Source organism: Parus major, chromosome 1 (assembly GCF_001522545.3).
Source record: "Parus major isolate Abel chromosome 1, Parus_major1.1, whole genome shotgun sequence".
Classification (NCBI taxonomy): Eukaryota; Metazoa; Chordata; class Aves; order Passeriformes; family Paridae; genus Parus; species Parus major.
This window is the reverse complement of record NC_031768.1, coordinates 91,783,422-91,809,378: the sequence shown is the minus strand read 5'-3', so window position 1 is coordinate 91,809,378 and position 25,957 is coordinate 91,783,422. Positions and strand designations below refer to the sequence as shown.

The 25,957-nt window shown below is 46.3% G+C and overlaps 1 protein-coding gene across 6 annotated transcripts in view; it reads right to left on the bottom strand.

Moving 5' to 3' along the window:
• LSAMP (limbic system associated membrane protein) overlaps positions 1-25,957 on the bottom strand; it is a 979,827-nt gene that overhangs the window by 5,212 nt on the left and 948,658 nt on the right. For 3 of the 6 annotated variants that reach the window (XM_015636537.3, XM_015636520.3, XM_015636530.3), the window contains 4 exons: positions 23,935-24,069; positions 20,098-20,218; positions 19,033-19,181; positions 13,019-13,054 (listed from right to left, as the gene is read on the bottom strand). In XM_015636537.3, the coding sequence (XP_015492023.1) occupies positions 13,019-13,054; positions 19,033-19,181; positions 20,098-20,218; positions 23,935-24,069 (441 nt within the window). The remainder of the gene's footprint in view (positions 1-13,018; positions 13,055-19,032; positions 19,182-20,097; positions 20,219-23,934; positions 24,070-25,957) is intronic. The other 3 variants (XM_015636566.3, XM_015636545.3, XM_015636554.3) reach the window with 1 other exon arrangement.

Genomic DNA, 25,957 nt, shown 5'->3' with positions numbered 1-25,957 from the left:
CCAGTCCATCCCGGTCCCGCCTCACACCGGCCGAGCCCGCGGTCTCTGGCTCCCTCTGGCGGCCGCCGCGCGGAGCCGCCCCCGCCCGCTGGAGACCCCCAGCAAGCCCCCCTGGAACTCCTGCCCACCCCTGCTCCCTCTCCGCTGGCACCGGCATCTTCGGGGCTATCCCTGCGGTCTCCCGCTTCTGGAACCTTGAGACTGTGCTCTGGGAATTTCCTCTAATATCCCGGGCTATTCATCCCCCCCACCCTACCCCGGCAGTTGGGCAGCCCTGCCAAGTCCGTGACCATGCAACAGCTTTGAAGGGGAGGAAATTTGGTTTCAGAAGCTGACGAGCTAATATGAATATCTGGCAGCATTTTACAGCTAAACCCCTAAGGGACCCCAGACCCTAAACGCTGACCGAGTCAGATCCCATTAAGCAAATCAAGAAGGAGCAGACTGAAAACTGTCAAGGGCAGAACAACTGCACTGCTCTTCCTTGCTCCAAATGTGAGACATTTGGATACCTGGTGCAGAGGCAGGTGGAGCCCAGCCACGGTGCCTAATTGTGCTGCAACAGCCTCATGGGACACTGCATCCTGTGTTTCCAAGGCTTTATTGGTGCCACACATTCAGCCTGGGTGATTTGCATTGGTGCCACACCACAAAGTAGCCTTGGCCAAGATTTAGAGAGCTGTCACTCTCATATGACTGAGGGGGACCATGTGCAGCCCCCATCCCACTCCTCTCCCCAAGACAGCGTAACCCTAGCTGCATCCTTAAATTTAGTGATAGGAAAAACAGCCATGCCACGGTGACCTCACAGCTCCTGCCCACCTGCCTGTGTGCAACAGCCTAGAATAACAGCCTGGCATGGAGAGGCTCCAGGAGTCCTCCCTTTCGCTTCTGAAAGAACTTCCACATACTTCTGAGTGAATATGCAGAAGGGGTGGCAAGAGCCTTCAATCTGGGACATCAGCAATTTCACCTAACACTCCTGCAGGCAAACCCTTCCACGCAGAATGAGGCAGAAGAGTTGCTGCATGCTCTCAAGTGCAGAGGGCTGGCTGCAAGGCAGCCTAGCCAAGGTTTCACTAGAGAGGATGTGGGGATGTGTTAACCCTGTATCAGACTTGGTATAGCTATAATGCTTGTGTGTGTGATGGTTCCAAAACTGCTCCTCATCCCATGAAGAGTGTAGGAAAAGATACAGTGAGAAGGATGGGGGAACTTGGATAAGACGGCAGAGGAAGATGGGAAAAGCAGGATGCTGCTTACATTCAGAGCAAACTACAGCCAGATATGCAATCAAAGCAAAGCCAAGAGCTGCTCACATCTTCAAAAACAGCCTGAGGAACACACTGCAAGGAAAGACCTTTGCTGGGTCTTGTCTAACCTTCAGTCCTGTCCTCAGTGGGTGCTGTGTGGGGGCCAGCCAGGAGCACATGGTCAGCATGCATCATACTGGCCTACCTCAGCTGCTTCAGATTCTTTACGACCAAGCAGAAGCTGCACTCCTTTAAGATTAATTTCTTCTTCCATGAACTTGTCTGGTCACTTCTGGACTGCCTGGAGACTTCCATATCCACAGCCTCCCTCAGCTTTTTAAGAAGCACAGCAGCAGCCAGCTGCCAGCAGTGACATTGTGGCCCCACATTAAATCTGGGTGCTGTGTTCTCCTGTGACTTTAGCACCTTGGCATTACCAGGTGGCCTGGCACTCCACCTGCTATTAATTGCTACCTGAACCAGCTAGATTAAAACTGTCTCAGTCACTCTTTGCTCTGCAGCCTCCTCTGCTGACTATGGGACAGCCAGGCTAAGGAAACTGCTCAGTGTGGGAAGAATTAGCTGCAGTGTTCAGCTCCTCCCAGGAAAGGGAGAGATGAGTTTTTTTGTCATGAAAACTTGCAACACACCCAGCTCCTGCAGCAGTGTCTGAGGTCGGAAGGCTAGCTCTGCACAGGCCCCACCTCATGGCTTGTGTTGGCCTCTTAAAGCCTACAGTGTCCACTGGGGGCTGCATGAGGAGCTGAAAAATACCTAAGTGCATCTGGGCAGAGGTATGGGAAAAGGTTGTTGTGATGGGGGTAATGTGGGCTGAGGTGACAGGATGAGCCTTGCACTCGTACCAATGCTGGGCTACAGCACAGGAAATGATACAAGGGAAGATTTTCAACTGAAATGGCAATATAGCAATGTTCAGGACATGGAAGAGGGCAAGGGGAGGAGATGTCAGCCAGGGTGAGGATGGTGAAACTGAAGACATTACATAAGCATGAAGGTTAGGTAAGTAATGAGAACAGGTCCTGGGAAAAGGGGAGATAAAGAGAGGAAATTAAGCCCTGACCAGGCATAGGGAAGTAGGGATGAAGGAGACAGGTAGGGGGGAGTGATGGTCCTTATGGGAAGAGGGCATTAGTACCAGGACTGCAAAGGCGGGCAGCCCGGGCTCGGGGGAAAAATTGGGGTTTCCAGCAGAGCTGTTTAGGTGTGGATGAACACACCTGAAACCCAGATGCCAACAAGCAGGTGCGAAAAAAGGCACGAGCAGCAGCAGCAAGCCGTGTGTGCCTCCGGGGCTGTGCCCTGAGGCAGGGGAGCAGCGCCCGTACACCTCATGCCTGTCACCCTGCCCTGGCCGGGCGCTCGCTGCGGTGCCCCCGTCGCTCCGTCCCCGCCGAAGCGCCGCTCTTTCCCCGCCAGGTGGCAGCCGAAGGACACCCAACCCGCCTCGCCATCCAGGCGGCCTCCGGGCTGGGCACGGCAGGGAAAGGCTGGGAATAGCAGGCCGGGAAAAGGCCGTGTCCCGCACGGCACGGCCCCCGCACGGCGCTGGGGAAGGGAGCGCCCCGAGCCAGCGCCGCCGGGCCAGCCACGGACGGGCACAGCGATGCGGCACGGAACCCGGGCCCCGCCGGCCTGCATCTTTCCACAAACACTACATCTGCCTCCTCGGCAAAACCTCCTCGGGAGAGATGGAACACAGGACATCTACCCACTGCGGCAGCAGAAACCGAGGGTGCAGGGGGTGCTGGTGAAGTTTGTAACCCGCTCTACTTATTCCACTTATTCTTGTGGTGGGCCCCCAGCATGAAAATGGACCTGTTGACGTGAGTGCACAGAAGGGCCATGAAAATTCTCAGAGGGCTGGAGTGCCTCTCCCATGAAAATTCTCAGAGGGCTAGAGCACCTCTGCTATGAAGACAGGCTGAGAGAGTCAGAGGTGTTCAGCCTTGAGGAGGGAAGGCTCCATGAGACCTCCCTGTGGTCCCCCTAAATGGGGCTGACAAGAGCTGGAGAAAGGCTTTTTGTAAGGGTGTGTAGTGATAGTACAAGGGGTAGTGGTCTTTGAAAGAGGGTAGAATTGCATTGTCTATAAGGAAGAAAATCTTCACTATGAGAGTAGTGAGGCATTCACAGAAACTGTGGATATCCCATCCCTGGAAATGTTCAATGCCAGATTGGGCAGATTTCAGCACCCTGGTCTAGTGGAAGGTGCACTGCCCATAGCAGGGGATTTGAAACTAGATGGTCTTTAAGATCCCTTCCAACCCAAGCCATCCTATTATGCTACTTCCTCCACACAGATATTCTCCCTTCTGTCTCATCACTGCCTCTAGCTCCGTTTTGTAACACCAACAGCACCCTTGAAGGGGCCCATTAGAGATGGAGATGGAGACTGTGCCATGACACATAAGCCTTGCTCGAGAGGCAAATGAGACCAGATGTGTAAATAAAGCCACAAGTTCACCAGAGGCATGCCTCCAAATGTGTGCACCGTGACCATCACCAGCAGAAACTGAACCCGTTACTTTTGAGATTCCCAGCACAGACCTTTAAAAAGAATCATTTGAGATGCAAGCAGAGAGCAGATACATTCCAGAGGGAAAAGAATCATCCACCCATCTACATGTTTCACATACACATTTGCCAATCTCATCATCTGAGTATGCCAAAATGAAGGCTGGAGAAGAGACAGTGGCTGCCAGTTTTTCTCTTATTTACATTAACAAGACCCCAGGGTTTGACATATCTGCAGTTTGCTGACAGCAGACAGCCCACAGAGAAGGTTCAAAGAGCATCAGAGAGCTCCTGGCTGTTGATTTGCTTTGGGGAATCTGCCCTTGGGATCCTGCCAGGGAGTGCAAGGTAAAATCTGGTGTTAGAGGGCAATTAGTCCCCATGAGTTTCTGAATGGAAGAGAAGCCAGAAAGCAGCATGGGATGGGCTGGGAGAACTTTTCTGTGATGGAAGAGGAGTGATGATAAACCAAGTATAGCTAGCCTGATGTTTTTCCAGGTGCTGTCCACTCTGAGTAGCTCCAGGTTCCATGTTGTTGATAGGCTGACTCTGCTTACAGTGAAGGCTGGAGTTCTCCCTCTGGAGCAAAAAATAGGACCAAAAACGAGGGGGGAAGAAGAAAAAAAAGCCCACCTCTAAAGCAGAAGGCACAAGGGAAAGAGGATGTGCATCATGCAGGTGTCTCTACCATCTCACTCCCTGGGGCCTGCTGGTGTCTTAGGGTTTACACTTGCCAGCTGCTCTGCAGGAAGCAATTTTCCCTAGTCTGTTGACTCTCTTGCCAGGGCTTCAGAAGATGAAATCTTTATTATCATGAAGGCTTAAAAGGGAGGAATACTGTTAATTCCATTTTCAAGGTCATACTTTGAAAGTTATTAATTTCTTTCTTCCAGGGCTTTGCACTCTACTCTGAGGCTTTAGGGATTACCAGCTTCTACTTACTAGGGTTCATTTGGGGCTTTTTTTCTTACTTCTTTCCTGTTCCTCCCCCCTCCTCTTAGAAGAAGACACATTTTTTTTCTTCCCTGTTCTCAGTGTTGAAGCTATTTTGCTTATTGCCTGCTCATTCCCCATTGTCACTACCAGTTCTGCTCCCGTAATTAAAACTTGACTGTGACTGCAGTGGCAATAGGCTGGCTTTCCTAGAGGTGCAAGTGCCACTGTGTTAGCTAGGGAGGATGCCCTCCAGCAACTCTCCAACAAGATTAAGGAACTGTCTCGGGTGTCTTTCAATCTTTGCACTCGGTTTAATGTATTTCAGAATTTGCTCATGCTTTTTTAGCACTGAACATTTCTTCCCCATGTTTTGGAGCTCATTCATGGTGTACTAAGTACTCATCTATCATACCTCATGTCTTAGAGGAATGAAGATTCATTCTGTAATGCAGCTCACCCATCCTTCCCTAAGGTCTGAAGAATATCCCTGAAATTGTATTTTCCAGAGTCTTTCTGAGAAGGTCGTGGTGTTCAAGAGCTGTCTGCTTACACCATTTATCCCGGAGCTGGTTTACAGTAATCCTAGTCTAAAACGGAGCTGTTATCCTGACCAGCGAGGTTCGTGGTAGCTAGAAGACCACCTTTGTTTCAAGGTTGCACAGATCTTTCATCAGCAGATCTGTCCTGTGTGTATAAAAAGTTTCAATGTTTCCTCATAGCTGAAGAAATTGTTCTCCCACCCATTTCATTTCCCTAGCAACTGAAGGTTTATTAAAAAAAAAACCAAACAACACCCTCCCCAAACCCCACCTTCCCCAGCAACTGATACAAAATCAGATACTTAAAACTGCATTGTCTTTCAACCACACATTAAAGACTCTCATTCTACAAGAAAAGCATAAAAAACCCAAAAAACCCCAACAGAACAAAACCAAACAAAATCCAACAAAACAAAACAACAAAAACAACAAAAACACCACCACCACAAAAAAATAAACAAAAAAAACCACATAGCACAGACTTTTTCAGGAGTCATTTTGAGAACATCAGAGCTTTTTGCTTTCCTAGGATAAAGCCATCCCTTTCCTGCTCATCTCAGAAGTGCATGTGTAGGGCACTGCAGACCAAAGGTGATGCCAGCAAATAACCCCATGTCTCAGTAGAGGACAAACAGCATAGCTTCCCTCACCCAGAGCACACATAGCCCTAGGAAGCAGGTTTGTTAATTGGAGGCTCTGGAACCTCTTGAAAAATTAATACTTTCATCAATTTCATGTCTGTCTGTTTACTCACTTCATCCCTGCTATGGTTTTCTACAAGCTTTACTGGATATATGGCATGGGAAAGATTTGAGAGGCTGTGGCCAGAAATGAAGAGGCAGGGGACATACACAGGGGTGACTGGAGGAGAAAAAGAACTAAACTGGGGTGGGGAGTGACCAGGGTGTTTGATGTTCCTCTGGTACTGAAATCCAGTCCTACTGCAGCCTCTGCCCTCTCAATCTTTCTCTAGTATCTGCAGAGAAGTGCCCTCCCAGCCTGTTCTTGAGGTCTTCTTAGGGTTATCACTCTCAGTATCTCAGTGAATTAGAGATGTCATGACAGTCAAGCTGGGCCCATGCGCTAGCGTAGGCCTCTAAAGTGTGGGGTCTAAGAAAATATTATTTTGTGTTCCCTGTAGTTCTCATCAAAATAGGGAAGAGTCTGTGTGTGCAATTCCACAGTGAGACTCCTGGTCACTGTAAGACCCTAACAGTGCAAGCATGGCTTTAATACCTGGCCCAGGCCTGAGGAAAGCCAGAACAGAAAGCCATCGTGGTTTCCCACAGCCTATTCCCAGACTGCTATTAAAAAGGGAAAGTTAACACAGCTTACACAGGCTGCTGAGCAGGCCTTCAGCCTGATGAGTTGGAGCAATGGGAAAGATGTAGGAATTCCTGTTCCTCCTTAGATGTTTTAGGGTGCCTGGAGATTGCTCAGTGCCTGTTGGCTGTGCCTCTGAGCACAGGGTGTGTACAGTGATGTGTCTGGGCAGTGTCACCATGGGTCAGCGTGCCTGTGTAGCTTCAACACCTGCCCTAGGGGCTGCCTGACCAGGCCCTGCTGAAGCCATGCCATCTCCAGAGCACATCCTTCTCCAGGGCCTGATCCCATGCTCCCAGCCATGCATCCGCCCCCCAGGCTGCAGAGGGACATGCAGGTGATGCTGGGGAAGGACCACACGCATTGCTCCTTGCTCACCTTGCCACGAGGCCTCTCCCTTTTGCCAGGGAGCTCTGCTGACAGATCTGCTCGCCCATGGGAGGGGAGGCCTTCCAGGAGCGCTCTGCTTTTTGTGCAAGCCTGATTTCTTTGGAACGGTTGGGTTTTTTTCCCCATGTACACCCTCCCTCCCAAATCCCACACCTCCCTTCTCCTTTCTGGTTGTTTTTGTTTTTAGAGAGAGCGCTTAGACAGCTGTATTAATCATGCAAGCCCAGCCATGTGTAATGTGCTTTATCAACAGCAGAGCAGACACTGAATGGCAACCGGTTCGCAAGCGGGCCCAGTGCACTGCCTGAGCTGGGAAGATAAACCTGCTGCTTCCCAAACCAACTTACCGTCATGGGTTAGTGAATGGAGAGGCTGTTCACTTGGGACAATAACCAGAGGGGAGGCCAGCTTGTTAGGCACATTCTTGAGTGGTTTACACTGGAAATGGAAGGGCGAAGAGGAGGAGGAGGAGGAAGGTGGAAATTATTCTTTGGCCATTTTCTCATGGGGGTTGGAGGAGCTTTTGTGTGTGTGTAAGGATTAAATCAAGACAACACTGGCAGTTCTTCATCCTCCTCCTTGCTGCCCTCCACAGTTCCAGTCAGCCAGTCAACACAAGAAAAAAGAACAAGAGGGAGAGAGCAAGGATTTAAAATGCACCTGTTGTGCAGTGGGGACAGGTTGTCTTCGACATCTCTAAAAGAGGAAAGTTCATTTGATGACTTCAGAAGTTCATCTAATATACAGATGGTATCAAGCTATGATTGTTCTCCAGGCTGGGGATATGTGGCTCAGGAGGGTTGGAGCCTGCCCCAGCTCTGTTCTGCAGGGTACTCTGTCCATGCTATACCGCTAATACTATCGCTGTGCCTATTGAATAACTGATTTTCCACAGCAGTTGCTCTTCCATGGGCTTGTTTCTAATCTCTGCAGTGCAGTCATGTGTTTTCTCCCCCAGTGGATCCATCCAGGCTCCATTCTCCCACCTGACTGCTGTACCCTGACCTCTGTTCTGCAGGGCTGTTCTGCATGCATGCAAAGCCACACCAGTGACTGCAGAGACCTTGAAACATCATCCTTATCCACTGCAAGGGCTCAGCTTGGAGGAATATCTTTCTGGGACTTCCAGTCTCAGTTCCCACCCTCTGCTACTGATCTTCATTCACTGGATCCTCCACAGCACTGCACTATGCAAATATATACAACCCAAGGTACATTTTGGAATAAATCAATCTGAATTAAAATAATGAACAAAAACTACAGAAACAGATCAGGCAGTAAAGCCATTTCTCTTTTCTCCTGTGTCTCTCTTTTTTTCTCTAAGAAAGCTTGTTTCTTTTCTCTACACTTCCTTTTTTTTTGGGGGAAAGGTAGGAAGAAGCAGATTGGCTTTTAATTTTTTTAAGCAATCTCAACAAACAGAAGCTGTCTGTTGCTATTCAACAAAACCCACCAAGCAATGTTAGTAGCTTGGCATCTACTCTTGTCATGTCTCTTTTCCCTAAAATGCTGGTTTTGTCTACATCCATATGATCTCCTTTTAGAAAACAGTATCATCACCTCTGGCTTTGGTATTACTCACTTTAAACCACACAGCCAAAATAAGATACAGTGCCATTGCTTGCCTCGTATCTATGAAATAGCAAGAAGCAATTACTGTGATGTTGGCTGCCTGCCCTCACCCTGCCTTGTCCTCCCTGTTCCCTTGGCCTGAAGGCCCCACAGGCTTGGCACCCAGTTCTGTGCCAGCCCTCAGTGCCTGCAGCCTTGGCAGGGAATGACACTGACCCTGAGCAACAAGAGAAGCTTGGTCTTTCTGAGTATCCACCCTGCAAGGCCAATCCCTTCTGCACTCAACAAATGGACACTGAGCCCTTTGGAAAATCTGGGTGGATACCAGATGGGAAGCAAGGAGAACCCTGAGTTGTGCTTCCCACTCAGGGCCATGGGTGTGATCAGCTGCCAGTGCCCGGGGCTCAGGCAGCTTTCAGGGAAGTGAGGCATGTCCTGAGCAGTCAGCCACACATCACTGTGGAGTGACCAGGACACCTGAACTATGTCCCTCCAATACCTTTGGATTTATGGGAATACCAGACTTGACAGAGTTCTGAATACACCCTCATGTGCTTGGTCCCTATGGCCATTATCTTTTTCTGCTCATTATTTTTTCTCTGTTTCTCTGTTGGGATCACAGAAAGACAATATTGTCTATTTTGGCCTGTCTATGCTATGGCTTCTCTAGCTGTGCCAACCAGTTTGTTTCGAGGACCTGAAGGCCTGGATTTTCACTGACCCTTTTCTGGAGCCCAAATGAGAGAGCACCCTCAGGCATCACTGAAGAGAACTCCAGAGGTGGATGGATCTTCCAGCTGGTCACATCATACTGGCAAGGCTGGCTGCCTAGTCAGCAAACCTCCATAAAATATTAACCCTCCACAGCCTGTGGTCTCTGCTGGAATTCCCCTGGCTTCTCTCCTTAGCTTTGATGGACTCAGATGTCCACCCTTTTGCCAAAACAGACCCTGCTGACACAAGAGCAGCTGGCTCAGCAGAACTAGCAGGGCCATGCACTAGAGAAAGCGAAAGGGGAGCAGAGATGGGTGGGAGGTGACCACTGCAACAGAGAAGCTCTCTTCTGCACAGCTGGGACACCCAGAGAGAGGAAAGAGGACTGAGAGGGTATTAGAAAGAAAGCTGCTCTCTGTTTCCCACTCTGGCCATCAGACCCAAACGAACATCTCTTTTCTCCCTCGCCCCAGCTCCCACCCACCTGATGAAGGCATTAGTGACAGTACAGGCTACACAGGCTACAGCTAAATGGAGACTAGCTACGATCTACAGTCACACAGGGTCATTCTCCGATCAGTGCACGTTTTGGCAGAAAGGCAGGACTCCTCATTCTCCTCTTCCCTCCCACTCTGCTAATTGCTAACACACTGCTGCTATAAATCTTGTGTAAACCTATTGACAGCCATGACTTTGTCTGATCAGGCCCCAAAGACTGACACACTTGTCGCCCTGTGGGTGGCTCTGGATGTGCTGCTTTCTGAAACAACACATCCCCCTTGCAGAGCTCCCAGGGCATCAAGCTAACCACGCTGAGAAAGGCCCTCCTTAGCCTCTGGCAAGCCCTCATCACAAAACTCCTGTGAGGAAGGCTCACAGGTTTTGAAGCCCATCAGTCTGGCTGAGCCATTCTGATGTGGACACTAGGTGCTAATCAAAGGGAAGGAGTTCATGTTCAAAGGGCTCAGGATGAGGGACAATGAAGGACAAAGATGGAGCTAGTGCCATAATTGTGACAGGTCCCTTTGAGGTTCAACAGTGGCCACACTTGCCCTTCCATTGGCAGATGTGGTGTGGAATGAACAGATTCTCTTTTTCCAGAAGAAAAATCCTTTTGAAAAGGCACCTGATGATGCAGTAAGGCCCCTGCTTGGTGACAGCCAGGTCTTGTATCATTATAACATGGTGTTACAATGCAGACAGAAAGATGTGATGATGTGGCCACATCCCAGAAGACATTTCAAGGCATTTTGAGTGCCTGGCTGCAGATCAGGAGGGCTGGAAAATTTATCAAGGACAACTCAGTTGAGAGCTGAATCAGCTGGGCTCCACCAGCATTTTAGGAAAGTGTCTCATCAAATTCAAGTCCCATTTGTTTAGTTGAATGGGCTGCTTCTGAGTCTTCAGCCTGCCTAAAAGCAAGATGTTTCCACAGCAGCTAGCTAATGATAGCAATGCTTAGCAGGACTACAGAGCTCTTTGTCTCAAATCACCTTCCTTTTAAATTAATGCTCAAAACCCCACAGGGCAGGGAAGTATTACTGAGGATTAACAGAAATGAAAATTGAGGGAGAAAGAGGAGGAAGGCTGTGATTCTGGTCATTGAGGAATGGCTTAATTGAGGGCTGAGGACTGCATTTCAGAACATCAGCTCATAGGAAGAAAAAGGTCTAACAAAATTTTATGCCCCGGGTTTCTTTGAAGGTGAGCAGCAAAGTAAAATCACATGTGAAAATCACCAGTATCTGTGCTAAGGCCCACAATGGAGGAGCTGGTAAGGGTTTTCAGAAAACAAGTGAGGCCCAGAGTATTTAAACTCTGCTTTTCCCCTCTGCAAAATCCTCTTGGTGTGTCCTGGGTCACTGGAGATATGCCAGCATTTGGCACCACAAATTCCTGGAGGCTCCTCAAAGGAGTGACGGCACACCAGGATGTCCTTCAAGATGATCTCAGGAGACTGAGGAGCAGTAAAAACATAACAGCTTCAGAGATGGAGGGGAAAGTGTTTTAAAGGATCAACTAAAGCCATGCAGGATGGCCTTGGCAAGTTGATTAGGAGGTGTATTTGTAATGGGAATCCTGGCCTTGCTCACTCGCAGATTTTGCTTTATCATTTAGCTTAATGGGCTCCTAATTCAAAACCAGCTGTAAACAGGGCTGGCTATGAAAAAAATTAACACTGCCTGCCTTTGGAATTTAAGGATATATAATAAAAATAATCATAAAACCAAAGAGCCCTGGGTTTTTCATCAGACAAAAATATTTGTCATTGAAAATTCTGCTTAAAGAAAAGAACACCTAAAATAGTAAAACTCTTCAAAACCCTACATCCAAAACAGCCTCAGCAACTTTAATTTCATATCCAAGCACAAGTTTCATTTGCAATACATAAGATAATGGTGTTTAATTGGATTTATTTTTCCACAGTAGGTTCCCAATGGCCTACTTTACTCCTTTCTCAGCTCCTTGAATGTTATTTACAAATCACTCTCTGGGATTTAATTTTAATGGTAGCTTGATTTCTACCTCCCCCCTTCCTTTTTTGTTTTTTTTTTTTAGGTACTTTTCTTTAATTGTATTTGTGGATTTGCCTTTTAAATAGGCAATTGTGACTACATCCTGAGCCTGAATAAGTTGCCAAGAGCAGAGCTTGATTTGAAAACGGCAGAGTAGTTAAACGGAGCATGTGTAACACCCAGCATTTATTGTTCTTTTCATGGGAGTACCTGCAGGTGCTTTGTTCGAGCAGGTGCTCTTTTGCAAAACAACACGGGTTCCTAATAACACTCTATCCCAAAGCTCTGTGCAGACATTAACAATTTAGGTCTCTGAGCAACCCATAAGTTGAGTGCATCCTCCTCACATGGCAGTAAAACAAAGATACCGAGGAGCTGTAGGCCAAGATTTTTTCAGTGGACTGACTTGCTGCCTTATTGTTGATTTATTTTCGAACACCACTTCCAAATGCTGTAGCCTGCTTTCCAGATGCACCTCGTCTCTGTGCTTTCTCAGAAGGAAAAGGTCACAACCAAGGTCCAAATCTCATATGGATGTTGGGACCATGCTGTCTGCACCCGAGGCAGGAGTGAGCAACATAGAAACATAACGAAGCACCCAGACCCTGTTTTGCCTTCACACCTTCTTCCCTTTTGGAATAAATCAGCCAGTAACATCTCACCGTGTGCCTCTTTTCATGCTCTCTGCCTCAGATGCAAGACAATGTGACAGGAAGACTTGGAGACATGGGACAAAAGCATGAGAAAACAAAGTGTTTCACTGTGCATGATAAGATGCACAACTAGAGTGGAAAAACCTTCTGGCAGTGTTTTAATTTTTAGTTTTCAGTTTGTCCTTTCTACTGTCTCTGCAAAATTTTAGGTCTGTTTATGCTTTTGATCCAAATCTGAACCAGTGGGCAAAGAGAGCTTAGGATGGGAATGTGTTTTAGAAGTAGTTCTGCAGGGAGATTGAACCTCACTAAAGACTGTCCACACCTGGGTGACAACTCAGTGTCGTGGCCCAAAGCTTGGTTAAAGGTTGTTGCTGTACAGTTGATTTATTTTTGAAGAGGGAGGGGGGAAAGAGAAGGATGAGTATGGTGAGAAGAAATGACAAAATGACACGTAAATAAGAAGGGAAAGCCCTTATTTTCCTGAATTTCTGAGCTGTTTTGCCCATGCCTAGCTCTGAGCATTTGTCAGGATGACGGAGAATGACCCGGCTAAAGAGCTACTTGAACATAAAACATATACTGACCTGGAAAAGGATTGGGGAGTGTGGGTAAAACTCGTTCTAAGGGGGGAAAAAAAACCAATAAGCAACATGCAGGAGAAAAGGACAAGCCACTTTTCACACCAAGCAAGCAGCAGATACAAACCTGATGGAGTTGTCCATCTCCAAATTAAATGAACTAGAGTAGGTTTCATATAAAGAGCATTTTGCTAGCAACATGCCTAATACATATCAGCATCCCCTGGGATTGGGAGTCAGAGAGAAGTGATTTGAAAAACTAAACAAATAATAGCCAAACAGCAAGAGGGATTAAGCACCTGCAGTGAAGGTAATTGGAGTTGATGGTCCATATCTTCCCTCTGACTTTCAAGACCGCTCATGTCATCACTCTAAAGCTCCTCTTAGCTACACCTCTGTCTGGAAGCTAGTCTTGGCAGAGAGGTGAGTTGTGGAAGTCCTCCATGGGTTGCCTCCCCAGAACCTTCTCCACATTTGGTTTTTTTCCAATGGCAGCTCCCTTGAGGAACTGTGCATGGGAGCAGTCACCCTGGCAAATCCTCAAGGGCACTCTGCTTCTTTAGAGTTTTTGTCCTCTGTGAGGGACAGATTTTTTGCAGTCATTATCTTCCAGCTGTACGCAGAGCCTGCTGTCCTGTTTACAGGATTTTATAATGTGTCCTCGTTATACGTCACAGCAGGACTTTGATATACGTCACTGCTGGCTTCATGGTTTGCTTCTTCCACAAAGGATCCCAAAAGAATTGCACAGGCACTGAGGGAAACCAGTACCAGAGACCTCAGTCTGAGGCTAGCAGTAGTGTTAATTCTGCTTCACAGATGCTGCAGGTGATGCACAGAGCAAGGGAAGCAATTTGCCCAAGGTCAAATGCTGAACAGTTGGCAGAGCCAGACACAAACCCAAGAATGCAAGGTCCCCAGACTTGGCTATTTTCACTGTGTCTCCTTTCTTTGCCTTCAGAGCTTGCTGGATGCCTTGTACTGCCTGAGACAAGTTCCTATCCATGGACTGATCCATAGGTAGACATTTAGCTGCAACAGCTGGTAGGCCTGGGGCAATGAGTGATCTCCTGGCTTACCAGCTAAGATCACTTCTGAGGGACACAGACTTTGGCAGGATAAATCAGTAGTCCACTGTTATTCTCTGACCACCTAGGCCCAGCTGTTTGGAGGCCAATGCTCTTTCCGCCGTATCCTTGGTGCAAAGAGTGAGTTTCTGTCTCACTGGAGCTCATGAGGATTGAGCAGGTCAGGCCCATCCCTATGACACTGGCAGGACTCCTGCCCTCACAGTGGTAATGGAGTTGTTTGAATCCACAGCAGGCACAGGGGAGATCAAATACAAGTCTAGCCTGGATCTCTGTGTTTGTGTAGCAACAGGGGACTATTGTTCTGCGAAAGCAGGCTGTTTGTGCTGACAAGACTTCCTTGTTATTTAGTTTGGTTAAATAACTCAACTCCCCTTTACCTTCTTCCTGCACAGCAGGCTGCAGGCTGCACAGCATAAGCACTTAAAGCAAAGCACTACGGCCTCATTATCATGCTGCTTTCTATTCAAGGACTCTGTCTCTGTTCCCCTCTCCCACTGAGTGCTGCTTTTATTGCTCCACCCTGGCTCATTAGCAGTGTCTCAGCCTTGCCCCCTCTGACTGTCAGCCCAAACCACTTTCCTCCCTTCCGAGTCTCCCCGTTATTGACAGCCTTGAGGAAAGCAGGTGATGTGCACTAAGAGCCACTAAGAAGGATTTTGGCCACAGTTAAGGTTCCAAACCCCAGCAGCCAGCACCGTAACCAAATGCTCAGGCACTACAAAGCGTGGGCAGAGTGGAAGGAGGGGTGTCAGCGTGTGCACACTTGTGGCAGGATGCTAACAAATAACAAGTTAGAGGCCAATGTCAGCCTTTAGGAACGTGCCTTGCTGCAGCCAAAACTGCTGAGCTCCACCTGAAGCTCCTTGATTTGGCTTGCCAGTTTCTGCTTCATCTCCACGTTTGCCAGCACCCCAAAGGGTGCAGAGGATGCAGCAGGGGACCTGATGATGTGGCAGTCTCCTCTAACTGAGCAATTGAGCCAGCAGAACTGCATCAGGATGTGCAGCACTGTGCTGCTGTCTCCTGTTTCAGCCTATGGGATGGGCTAGCTTGGCTAGAGGGAGAAGGTAACTAATTTGGAAAAGCTTTTCTTTCTTTCTTTCCTCTGCTTTGCTAGAATGTGCCAGGTGCTGCACCTGCCTGTGTGTGCCTGTGGAGGGGTGTGTGGGTTTGCTTCTACATCACAGAGGTGCATGCCTACATATATATACTCACCTACACATAAACCTATGTATCTTTGGTCCTCCAGCAAATGTGTGTCTGCTAAGTATATCTATCTATATATATATATAGATGTATGTATATATGTATGTATATATGTATGTATGTATACACACTTCAGTGTAGCATGTGTTAAGATACTTATTGTGGCTTTCACTCCTAATGCTTTTCCTAGTACTGCTAGGTGAGTAAAACAAAAAGGAAACATGTTCCCTACCTCCTAACACTTGAAGGAAGAACCCTTTTGCTTCAGTTGTGTCATTGCTTTTCACCTCTGTTGCTCTGTGATGGCAGCCCTGGTTTTGCCTCTCTGACAGGTAATTTTAACAGAGATGTGTATTACTGCCCCTCTTGTTGTGCTTAGGGGTTACAAACCTCGCTCTCAGGCTCTGCAGAGCTGAATCAACAATGGTCCTGCCTCCCAACTCCTCATACCCACAGATGTGTGAGAGAGCTGCTTCTCCTGCATGGGCTTTGGTGCCTGTTGAGCCCAGCCATGAACTAGTTCAGCTCAGTACGACTAAAGAAAACATTTGGGGCATTTTAGGGAGATGAGCAGTAAAGCTCATTTACCTACTCACTGGTTTAGCAGATTGGACAGGCTCAGTGGGATGTCCACTGAGTGGCAGAATAAGAGAAACAACAAAACCACGTGCAGAGAGCCGGATGAGCAAAAGGACTGGGGAGCAAGGAAGGTCAGCAAGCTATTAGATCAGTTGTATCATCAAACTGTACCTGAGTATCCTCTCTACAAAGATACTCCATATTTGCTGTTGGAGACAGTTTTGTGAGTAAGTTAAACCTTTGGTAGGGCCATATTTATGTTGTTGTAAACTCAGCCTCCAAGAGTCAGGGGTATAAATCTCTCCACCTACAGCAGGCAATCTTGCTGCTACATCCTTTAAGAAAAATCACTAGCTATCTATTCATACAGCTCAAGGAAGCTGCTTTTGTATTTTAATGCATCTTCTATCCGTGACATTGACATCTAAGGCACTCAGTCTCTCAGAGCTTTTCAGTGCTGACTGAGATTTCATGAAATGGTAGCCACCAATTCTTCTCTATTGCTAAACTGTTCTTTCACATCATTTCGCTTCTCCCTGTCTGCCCTCTACCTCAGGCAAAGCTGCCAGTACCTCATTATTAACTCTCTGGTTGTTTCTTCACTCCTTGCTGCCATTCTTTTTTGTGCTGCAGTGGGACACTGAGGAACCCTCGCTGTACTTACCTCCCCAGTGAGATGTTGCTCTACAGTAAGCTTGTTCTCTGTTTAAAAAGGAAATAAGATCTCTGATTCCAGGGATGAAAAACACTCCCAAGTATTTGAGTATCTGCTGTACCTTGCAAGAACTTGGCACTGTTTTATTTTTCTGTCTGGGTGTGTGGCTGGGAATATGCATTACCTGTTATTTCAGCTACTGTGTGATTATTACAGCATTACTACTACAGCATTTCTTTCATCTGGGCTTGTAGGTTTTTTTCAGCAGCTTTCTTTATCTTTATGAAGCTGGATTCCCTTCACTCATTTCCCTCCTGATTTCTTAACCTTCAAAATACCAACTATAGTCTCCCTGAACTTATTTTTTCTCTCTCTTTCTTTCTTCCACACTAACTAGAAGAACAGAGATTTCCTGAAACAATATGAAGCAATTGCACAGTGAAAAAGTAGGGATTAACCAAGCAACAAAAACAAGTTAGAAAGACTTCACTGAAAATCATCAAATCTCTCTCAGCTCCTGCACCTCCATTCTCCTGGCTCTTGTGAGGTTCTCGAGTGTCCTCCAGTATAAACAGGCCTTGAATTTCTAAAAAATTATAAACAAAATCCAACAATTTGAAGGAAATAAAGTGTTCTTCATCCACGTCAAAAGGGGCCTAAAATAGGATCCTCACTGTTGCAAATCATCTTTAAGAGCTGCCACATTTCCTCCTGGAACAGTTAACAGCAACTTTGCAAGGTTTCCCTGGGTCTTTCACAGGTTCTGCCACTCATTTTATGACCATGGGTAAACCACTTCTTCGCTCTGTACCTTAACTTCCTCCAGCAAAATGGTGCTAACAACACTCACCCATTTCTAAATGACTTGCGATATTAAAATATTCATTGCTAGCAAATCCTTTGAGATCCTTTGAGGTGAAGTTCTGAACTCATGCAAAATGCTTCTCTAGCAAAACTTAAACCCCCCCCCCCCAGCTAAAATCATATGTGCATATATACATTTGATTGAATTTCGTCTTATATTTTGTTTCAGTGATGCATTTCAGTTCATCTGTGTAACAGGAACCAACAGAGAGGGCCAAATTTAGAATTCAGTCACAAATAATGGATTCTAAACTTAGAATTATATTAATATCAGCAAGAACAAATCTGGGGTATTTGAAAATTGTGTTCCAGATTGCTGCCTGAGGATTTTTTTAAATCTCATGACAGTCACAAGACCAGTGTGAAAAGACTTTCAAAGTAGAAATTTGCTTTGTGTGCTGCAATGCTACAGAAAATCAAATGTATGTACTTTTATGATAATATCTGTTCTTTAGAAAATAACTGCCACAAAATGCACCCAAATTTGCAAAAATTCAAACTGACATGAAATAAATCCAAAGGTGGTAAACAAAGAATGCCCATGGATTAATCCTTTTGCACTTCATCTGTTAAAAGTAACCAAACCATAACTGTTGTTTTTTTTTGGTGTGAGCAGAAACTAGACTAAACTGCATCCCATACCGACTGCTTTACACAGGTTGGGTTTCTTTTTTCTGTTTAAAAGGACATGTAGGTCATGACATAAGAGTTTTAATTTAATTTGGGACCATCACAGGAACACTGCCATCAGTCACTTTTGTGCCTACGTGTTCATTTGTGTGAGTGGGTCATTTTGCTGCAGTGTATCTCTGATGCCAATAACATGTGGGCCCAGTTTTAGACCTGGAATTGGGAACTGCATTTTAAATACATCACAATTTGTATGTGCATGTGGATTGTAGGTGCAGGGAAGGGGCTCTGTTTAGGGTCAGGTTTGAATCAGCTGCAAAATTCAGAACCAGCAGGTAACTCTGCTCTGGAGCTTGGTCTATTTCCAGCTTCTGTCTGTTTATACTTACTAAGACAAACTCAGTAATTGAAAGGTAGCAGAATGAGATCCAAGGAACCTTACTCCATATTTCATCTGTTGATTACCTTTTCCCCTATGGTACCTATGCTATATCCCTTTAAAATCATTCTGTCTTTTCCCATTTCTGTCCTTTCCAGTTTCAAACCAATTTCTCTTTTCCTTGACTCTGTCTTGTTCTCCTCAGGCTCGGTGGCTAGTTCTCTCCATCTCTCTGAATTACTTGTCATTTCTCAGCTGTCATGGATCCTCCGAGCCCTGGCCTTCTGTCTACTTATTAAAGGGGCTGTCATTCTAAAGGGTTTTTTGTTTCCAGCTTTAAAACAAACACATTTTTATTATTTTAACAAAATCTGTCTTCAGCAAAGCCAGTCAATCAAAGGGCTTGACTGTAAACCTTTCGATTTGGCTGTGTTTATGTTTTGAGGCAAATATGAACACGTAGGTATTTGAAGCAGAGTGCTGAAAGCCAGGTCATGGCTGGAGGTCTGATGGGACTGGGTTGTCAAGCAGATGCCTTCCTGAGTTTTGGCCACCATGTGCTTCCTTCACAGGCACGTGCTTGTGAGAGCCTCCCTTCACCCTCTCCCGTACTTACTGTAAAGGTATAGGCTGGCATTTGTGACCCCCAGCTTGTTGGCAGCCACACAGGTGTAGTTCCCGTAGTGTTCCTCAGTGACATTGGCCACCATCAGCAGAGACTGACTCCCCGTGCTCTTTATCTCCAGACCATTGGCGCTGTTTATCCTGGGAAGACAGGAGGGGAGGTGTATAGTGCAATGGCAGCTGTATACTGGGAAGGAAATCCCTCCCCAGCAGGCAGGAAACCAAAGTCATTCAGCTCAGCTGGCAGGTGAGGATAGAGGGAAGCAGGGAGGGGATGTGAGAGGAAAAAGACTAAAGAAAGCATGGATAGAAAATAGGAGGAGGTAATGAAAGGAAGGTGGTAGTTCAATGGGATTAAATGCCACTGGTAAAGCAGTGGAGAACCAAGGAACGACCAGGGAAAGAAAGGAAGCCTTAACCTAGCACCAAGTCACTCTTGATCACACCATGGCCAACTGAATCTGCACTTGAACAAAATATTCCAAGTGAAACACACTGATTCACAGTATGTGCTTATGCTGAGTCACCCCTGAACCTGGGCACCTGGTCAGCTCTGGCTACCCTAAAATGTAGGGTAATAACCTTCTTAATGCCAGGTAAATGCTCAGGTAGAAAGGACAGATCCTTTTTCTGTTCTCATTTATTCTCATATGGAAGTCTGAGAGGCTCAGGTTGCACAGGTTGGGGAATCTCATACGGCAGCAGCTCCTTCCTCTACAACAATGCACCTGGAGAAGCATTACCTAATTGAAAACTTATACTACCTACTTTTTGGTCTGTGTCATGGGCTACTTAACACATGAACATTGCATTGATTAGGTATTGGCCCATAGCTGACTTCAAGGCAAGAGCTCCATCCTCTGTGCTTCTTTCAGCATCTTGGGTGCAGAGAGGAATTGCCTCCTCCAGCCATGACCACGCTGGCTCTGCTGAGTCTGACTGGACTCAAACAGATTGTAAGGAGCAATTTGCTTGAGAGGAGCTGGGGAAGATGACAGGAACTTCTATTCAATGGGGTGCAAAAGAGAGGAGGGAAGAGGAGAGCTAAGGGCCTTACCTGGTGTCGTCTCTGTACCACTCAAAATCAGGCGTGGGCACTGCCGATGCCTCGCAGCGCAGTAAGGCTTGTCGTCCCGTGGCCGCTTCGTTGCTCTTGGACTCTGTGATGGTGGGAGGGTCTGCAGGAAGGAAACACATGGTCAGTCCACACACTTCCAGGTGGAACAAAATAGTGAAACTATATCAGGGCTGCCTGCCTCAAGCAAACTGCTCGGGCTACTGGAGGCCCACGGCAGCTATGGCCCTTGTTCCTCCCTGCTCCTCTGCAGAACACTCTCTGATATACACTGCACTTTGAACTCTCTCTGATATACAACATTAGCAGCACTGCTTACACGTGCTTCTCTTCAGCACTGCTGAATAAAGTTCTGTCATAAATGCATAGGCATATACATACAAAGTTAAGGTTAATGATGGACTTCTGCAATTTGTGAATATTTACCTATGGATCTGTAGTTCACATGGGCTATCAGAGAGAAGAAGATGAGAGAAAGACTTCATCAAGGGTAAAGGTAGACAGTAAAAGTAAAGGAATAAAGAAGGAATTTAATGCTAGCATGAAAATTATATTCCATACAAACTCTTTGCCTAACGCCAAAACTATAATAAGAAAGGACTGAGGCAACTTGTATGAAACAGAAATACATTAATAGCTTAAAAGAGAAGAACTTTAGCAGAAGCTATGGGTGCAATTCTGAGAGCCAGTGTTGAGACACTTCCCTTAGGTGTCCCAAGTTACAAATCCTGATCAAACCTTCCTGGACATCATGCTTTGTGACAAGCTCCAGAAGGGCTTGCGTGTGACTGCTCTGCCTGAAGTTTGCCCTCAGCCCAGCACAGTGCTCCCACCTCTGCTTACTTTGAAGTCTGAGTGTTGTGCCATGGGCAAACCAAACTTGGAAACATATTGGTGCGCTCTGCTGGAGCTTGGTCTCAGTACTGGCTGGATACCAGGTAGGGCAGGCACCGGCATCTTCAATCCCAGCCCCATGTTCAAAATATTAAGCGATAAGCTTTACATGTTAAAAGGCAGAATTATTTCCACCTGGCTGCTGAGAGGGATCAAGGAATAAGTGCCTTGTCTCTCATCACTAATACTTGCATACCCTGAGATTACAGGGCTGCGACTCAGACAGATACTTTGCTGAGATTCAAGTTACCATGAAACACTCTCTGCCATCTGTATCTGTCTCAGAACTGAAAGGCCAAAAAAAAAAAAAAAAAGAAGCAAAACGGATTGTGTCAGTCAAAGAAAAAAAATAATTCTGTCTGGAGAATGTAGGGAAGGAAATTTGTTTGTGAACACATTAGCCATCTCAATATGATCCCTTCCCTGACCTTAATCGGGATTTTATGCAGGGCTTTAGGGATACTGCAGTGCACCCTCTAACATCATAAATATTAATAAGTTTACATAAATAGGATCCTACATTCAAAGGCTGTGGGTCTGTGTAAATATTTTAATTTGAAGAGGAGGAGGCATAATAAAAGGATAGCTAAGGTGATTTTTGAACCATTCTTTGATTTTTTTGGTTTGAGCAGTATATCTTCTTGCTGTCTACAGCAAGGCAAACCTTTCCATTTCATGAATCTGGTACAAGAGGTGAGTGACAGAATGAATAGAACACCTTTCCATAGGTGCCTAGAAAATGATTCCAGCAAGTATCTGCTTCCCAGCCTGCTGCCAGGGAGCCCAGCCCTTTGCTCTTGAGCAGCCCCCACATTCACCACTTTAAGAAGGTGCTGCAGTGCTCTCCCGGGAGAAGGGGCAGGTGGCAGTCCCAGACAAACCAGCCTAGTGCACCCAGAAAGCAGCTGCTCTGTGTGTAGCCATTTGCTGCCTGGGAAGCCAGGAGTGGGTTCCCTTTAGCTGTTCCACTCTCACTCTCTCCAGGCCTCAGTTTCCCTGTCTGTGATGTGCAAGGGCAATTACTTGGGAAGCCTGAAGGTGGTAGTGTGAGACCAAAGCAAAGAGAGATGCTTTCTCTTGCAATCGGAGCTCCATAGCAGATGATAAGAGATGGCCAGGAAGCTTCTGAGGTTGGACAGGCCCCATTTTTCAAACTTACTGTGGTTTTCCCACTTTCTGCTGCTTGTGGTGTATAAGTAAAGATGTATGCAAATATCTGCTTTTCATTCCCCTAATAGGACTGATTTCTTTTCCTGTATGGTCCTCATAGTCTCTTAGATTTATTTCCCTTTCTTTCAAAGGAAAAAAGCTATTCTTAAGGATTTTTAAGTTGCTTACATTACAAATTACATCACATATTAACATCACTTTTTCATATTTTCCAACAGTTAAAATGTTTAAGATCTTACCGTGGCATAGTTATTATGTGTTGAAACTAAATCAAAATCAAACATTCTGGCTTTATACAAACAATCTGTTTCAAACACATTAAAGCACCATTGAAATTATGTTTCACAGAAATGTCTGAAAGTATTAATTGGTTCTCATGGAAAGTCTCCAGTTTATAAACTCAGCTGTTTTTGACACTTCTATACTTTCAGTGCAGAAAATCTGCTACTACAGTTCATATTAATGCCAAATTTGGCCCATGAGGCAGCTGATAGTTAACCACTGCCATCCAATTTCTAAGGGAATTATAAAAAGTAAGGAGAAGATGCTGCAGCCTGTAACCTCGACTTCTAAGCTGGACAAAAAACTTGATCTGATGTGATGGCCAGCACGGGACCAAGGGAAAGAAATGAAGAGCAAGAATGGTATTAAAAGGTGCTGTAATCACCTACAGTCAAATTAAGACTGGTATTGCCTGAAACACTCGATGCCATCAGCTCTCTACCCTAACCTATTCCCTAAGAGTTCCACCTGTGAATCAAGACATGAATATGCACCCAGAAATATATCTGTACCCATCTCCAATTCCAGTTTAAGTTAGTATTCTGGTTTAAGTCTCAATTTAAACTGAAGAAGGTCGGGAGAGGATTTGCCTCCCATTCATCCATCCTTGCTGCAAAGTTATTAGCCTTCAAGCAAGGAAACGAAGCATGGGGATAGCTCACTTTACATCACTCAAGTGCCAAATTCAAGCCACACAAGTTTGGAGGATGGACATACATATGTGTACTATTAGAGTAACATCAGTTTGAAATATCTTGTGTTGCTGTGTGAGAAACATGCCAGAGTGAAGTGGGCATGTGTCTAAGGACATATGGGGTGGGATCCATGCCCCAAGCCATAGGTGTGGAAGTAAGCCACAGCTTACTGTGCCTCTCGGTGCTTTTAGGGGATTGTTGTATCCTTTGGCCAAAACCCCTTTCTGTATAGCACTATATCTATCTTTTAGATAGAGCTTTAAACTAATGACCTGAAAACAGCATAGAAGTTAAGTTTTTGCACCCTGTCATTAACACGTGCCTCTGCCCCGTGTCCCCTGGCTGTGACAGCGGTGTAGGCTGGGTGCAGGCAGGCATGTGTTTGCTCTGAGCCAGCTGAGCCCTCCCTTATCTCTCCTTGCTGCCTTGGTGAAGCTTCTCTTCACGCTGCTGTTCACCCGAATATCAATGAGTGAAAACAAGGCATTGCCAGCGTTTCGGAGGGGAGAGACGGGGACAACTCACAGCTCTTCTTTCTCTCTCTCCCCCTCTGTCTGTCTCTCTGCACCACACCTCCCCCAGCCTTTTCTTATATATTACCAGGTTTAAAGCACAAACTGTACCCTGTGGCAAGTGTCTGATTGCAGATAGTTTTCTCAGCGCCCTCCCTTTCAGATTGTATAATCCAAACCCAGAAAGGCTTCTCTGTTTATCCTGAAGTAACCCTCGCCCGTGGGCAGAGCTCTCCCCGTTGCCCTGGCCCAGCTGATGTACTCACAGTTCACAGTGACCCGGACTTGCTTGACGTCTGCTGAGGCAACTTCGTTGGCAGCTTTGCACTCGTACTTGCCCGACTGCTCTCGTGTGATCCCCAGGATCTCCAGGTACTCCTCCTCACCTTCAAACTCTCTTCCTGGTAGGACAGAAAAATAGAAACGGTGGTTCTTGTTAGGCTTCTCGACTGAGGAAATTACTATGGAGGAACAGTGACAACATGGAGTCTGCAAACAAGCAACAGTCATGAGCCCTTTAAAAGTTTTGTCAGAACCTGCATCAGCAAGATACCAGTATTTCATTTAATTATGGAAAACTGGAAATCTGGAAGGTGGCATTCAGGTGGAATGATACAGAGCATCTCACAGGCTGGCCAGGCTGAGAAGCAAATTCTCCACCACACAAGATCAGACTAAGTTCACCAGTGTGATGGCTGAGTACCACCAGAGGATAGTTGTGCTGTGGGTGATGTGCTGGCTCAGGGCTAGCTGGGTCCTCAGACGTGTTGTCAGCACCCTTTTGTCCACTGCAAAACTGTGAAAAATGTCTTTCTGTTTCTCAGAGCAACCACCACCCTGAAGTGCCATCGATCAGATCAAGCTGCCATTAAACACAGCAAAACTGAGAGAAACAAACTGTAATTTGATCTGCAGAGACCAATAATCATCACGCATCCCTGAGCTACTGTATATATGAAATGACACATTTAAACCGTGCTGCCTCACTTACTCACTTTGGAAAACAGTGACTTGGGTGTCAGTCGGGGTTATGGATGAGGGCAGGAATTGGGGGAGGTCTGTGGCCTTGCTTTTAACTCACTGTGTGACCTTGAGTGAGTCACTCCTTTGCTCTCCCTCTGTAAACTGCAGCAAATAGCTCCCCGTCTCCCATCACCTCCTGGTGAGAGCAGGGCAGTGAGGTTAACCCATGTAAAACACATTAAATTCATTGCATGAAAGTTGCCAGGGAAGCATGAAATATTAGCATTGGTATATCTACCCTATTCCTTCAGAAAGCAAGGTAAGGCATTTCCTGTAAGGAATCTGAGCCACATTTCCTCCTCTCAGAGGGCTGTAAGCACTGCTCTGCAGCACTGGAAACTGCAAGCCCCAATTGTGTGCCTGGGTCTGTTTAGAGAAATCAGCCCCCAACCCTAAAAGGGTAAAAGACAGATTTGGAAAAAAAAAAAGAAAAAAAAAAAAGTTCACATCACAAGAGTTCCCATTCAGGTTCCTCAGAGAGTGGTCAGATTTTCCAAAAAACTCTGCCCAGAAGGTATTTTCTGCTCTACAGGTGCCGAGCACTTCTGAAACCCTGCCCACTTCACAAAAGTGCTTACAATTTTTGAGAGAGTTCAAATAGTGCCTATTGCTCCCCTTGGTTTATGGCACAGCATGAAAGCAGTGGGTAAGTCTGGTCTCTGGAGCTGAACTTCTCCTGGAGCCACCTGCACCAGACCCCACCCCAGAGGCACAGACCTGCTGCAGTGTCTTGGCCAGGTCAGCCTGGCCACACACACTGGTGATACCAGCTGTGTGCAATTCCCCTCAGCATCAGAGAGCGACTTCAGAAACCTCAAAATCTGCTCAGAACTCTGTCCCTTACATAATTATTTTTGCCTTTTTTGCTTTTTTTTCTTTTTCACAGGTAATTTTCAGAATCATTCTAAGGGAAAACCACCCCTCGTCACAGAGACTCGGCATGAAAACAGCAGAGTACCTATTAAATTCATGTAAAGACAAGGACTCCCCCTCTCTTTCAGCAGGGCTAATCAGCAGTCCCTTTTTCCAGCTCCTACCAGATGTTCAGGTAGTGAAAATCTCATTGCTGTGTCCAAAATTCACAGCTTCTTTGGTTTTTGCATCCCCTAACAGTTTGCTGCAGGATCTTCCTGCATGGCAGGAGTGTTTTTCACAAGGGAAGAAGGCAAATTTGGCTCTTGCTGCCAAGACATGGCTCTCAGTCCTCTGCTCTGCACTGGGGCTGATGCTGTGGAGAGCCAGTGGAGAAGAAAGCAGCATAAATGT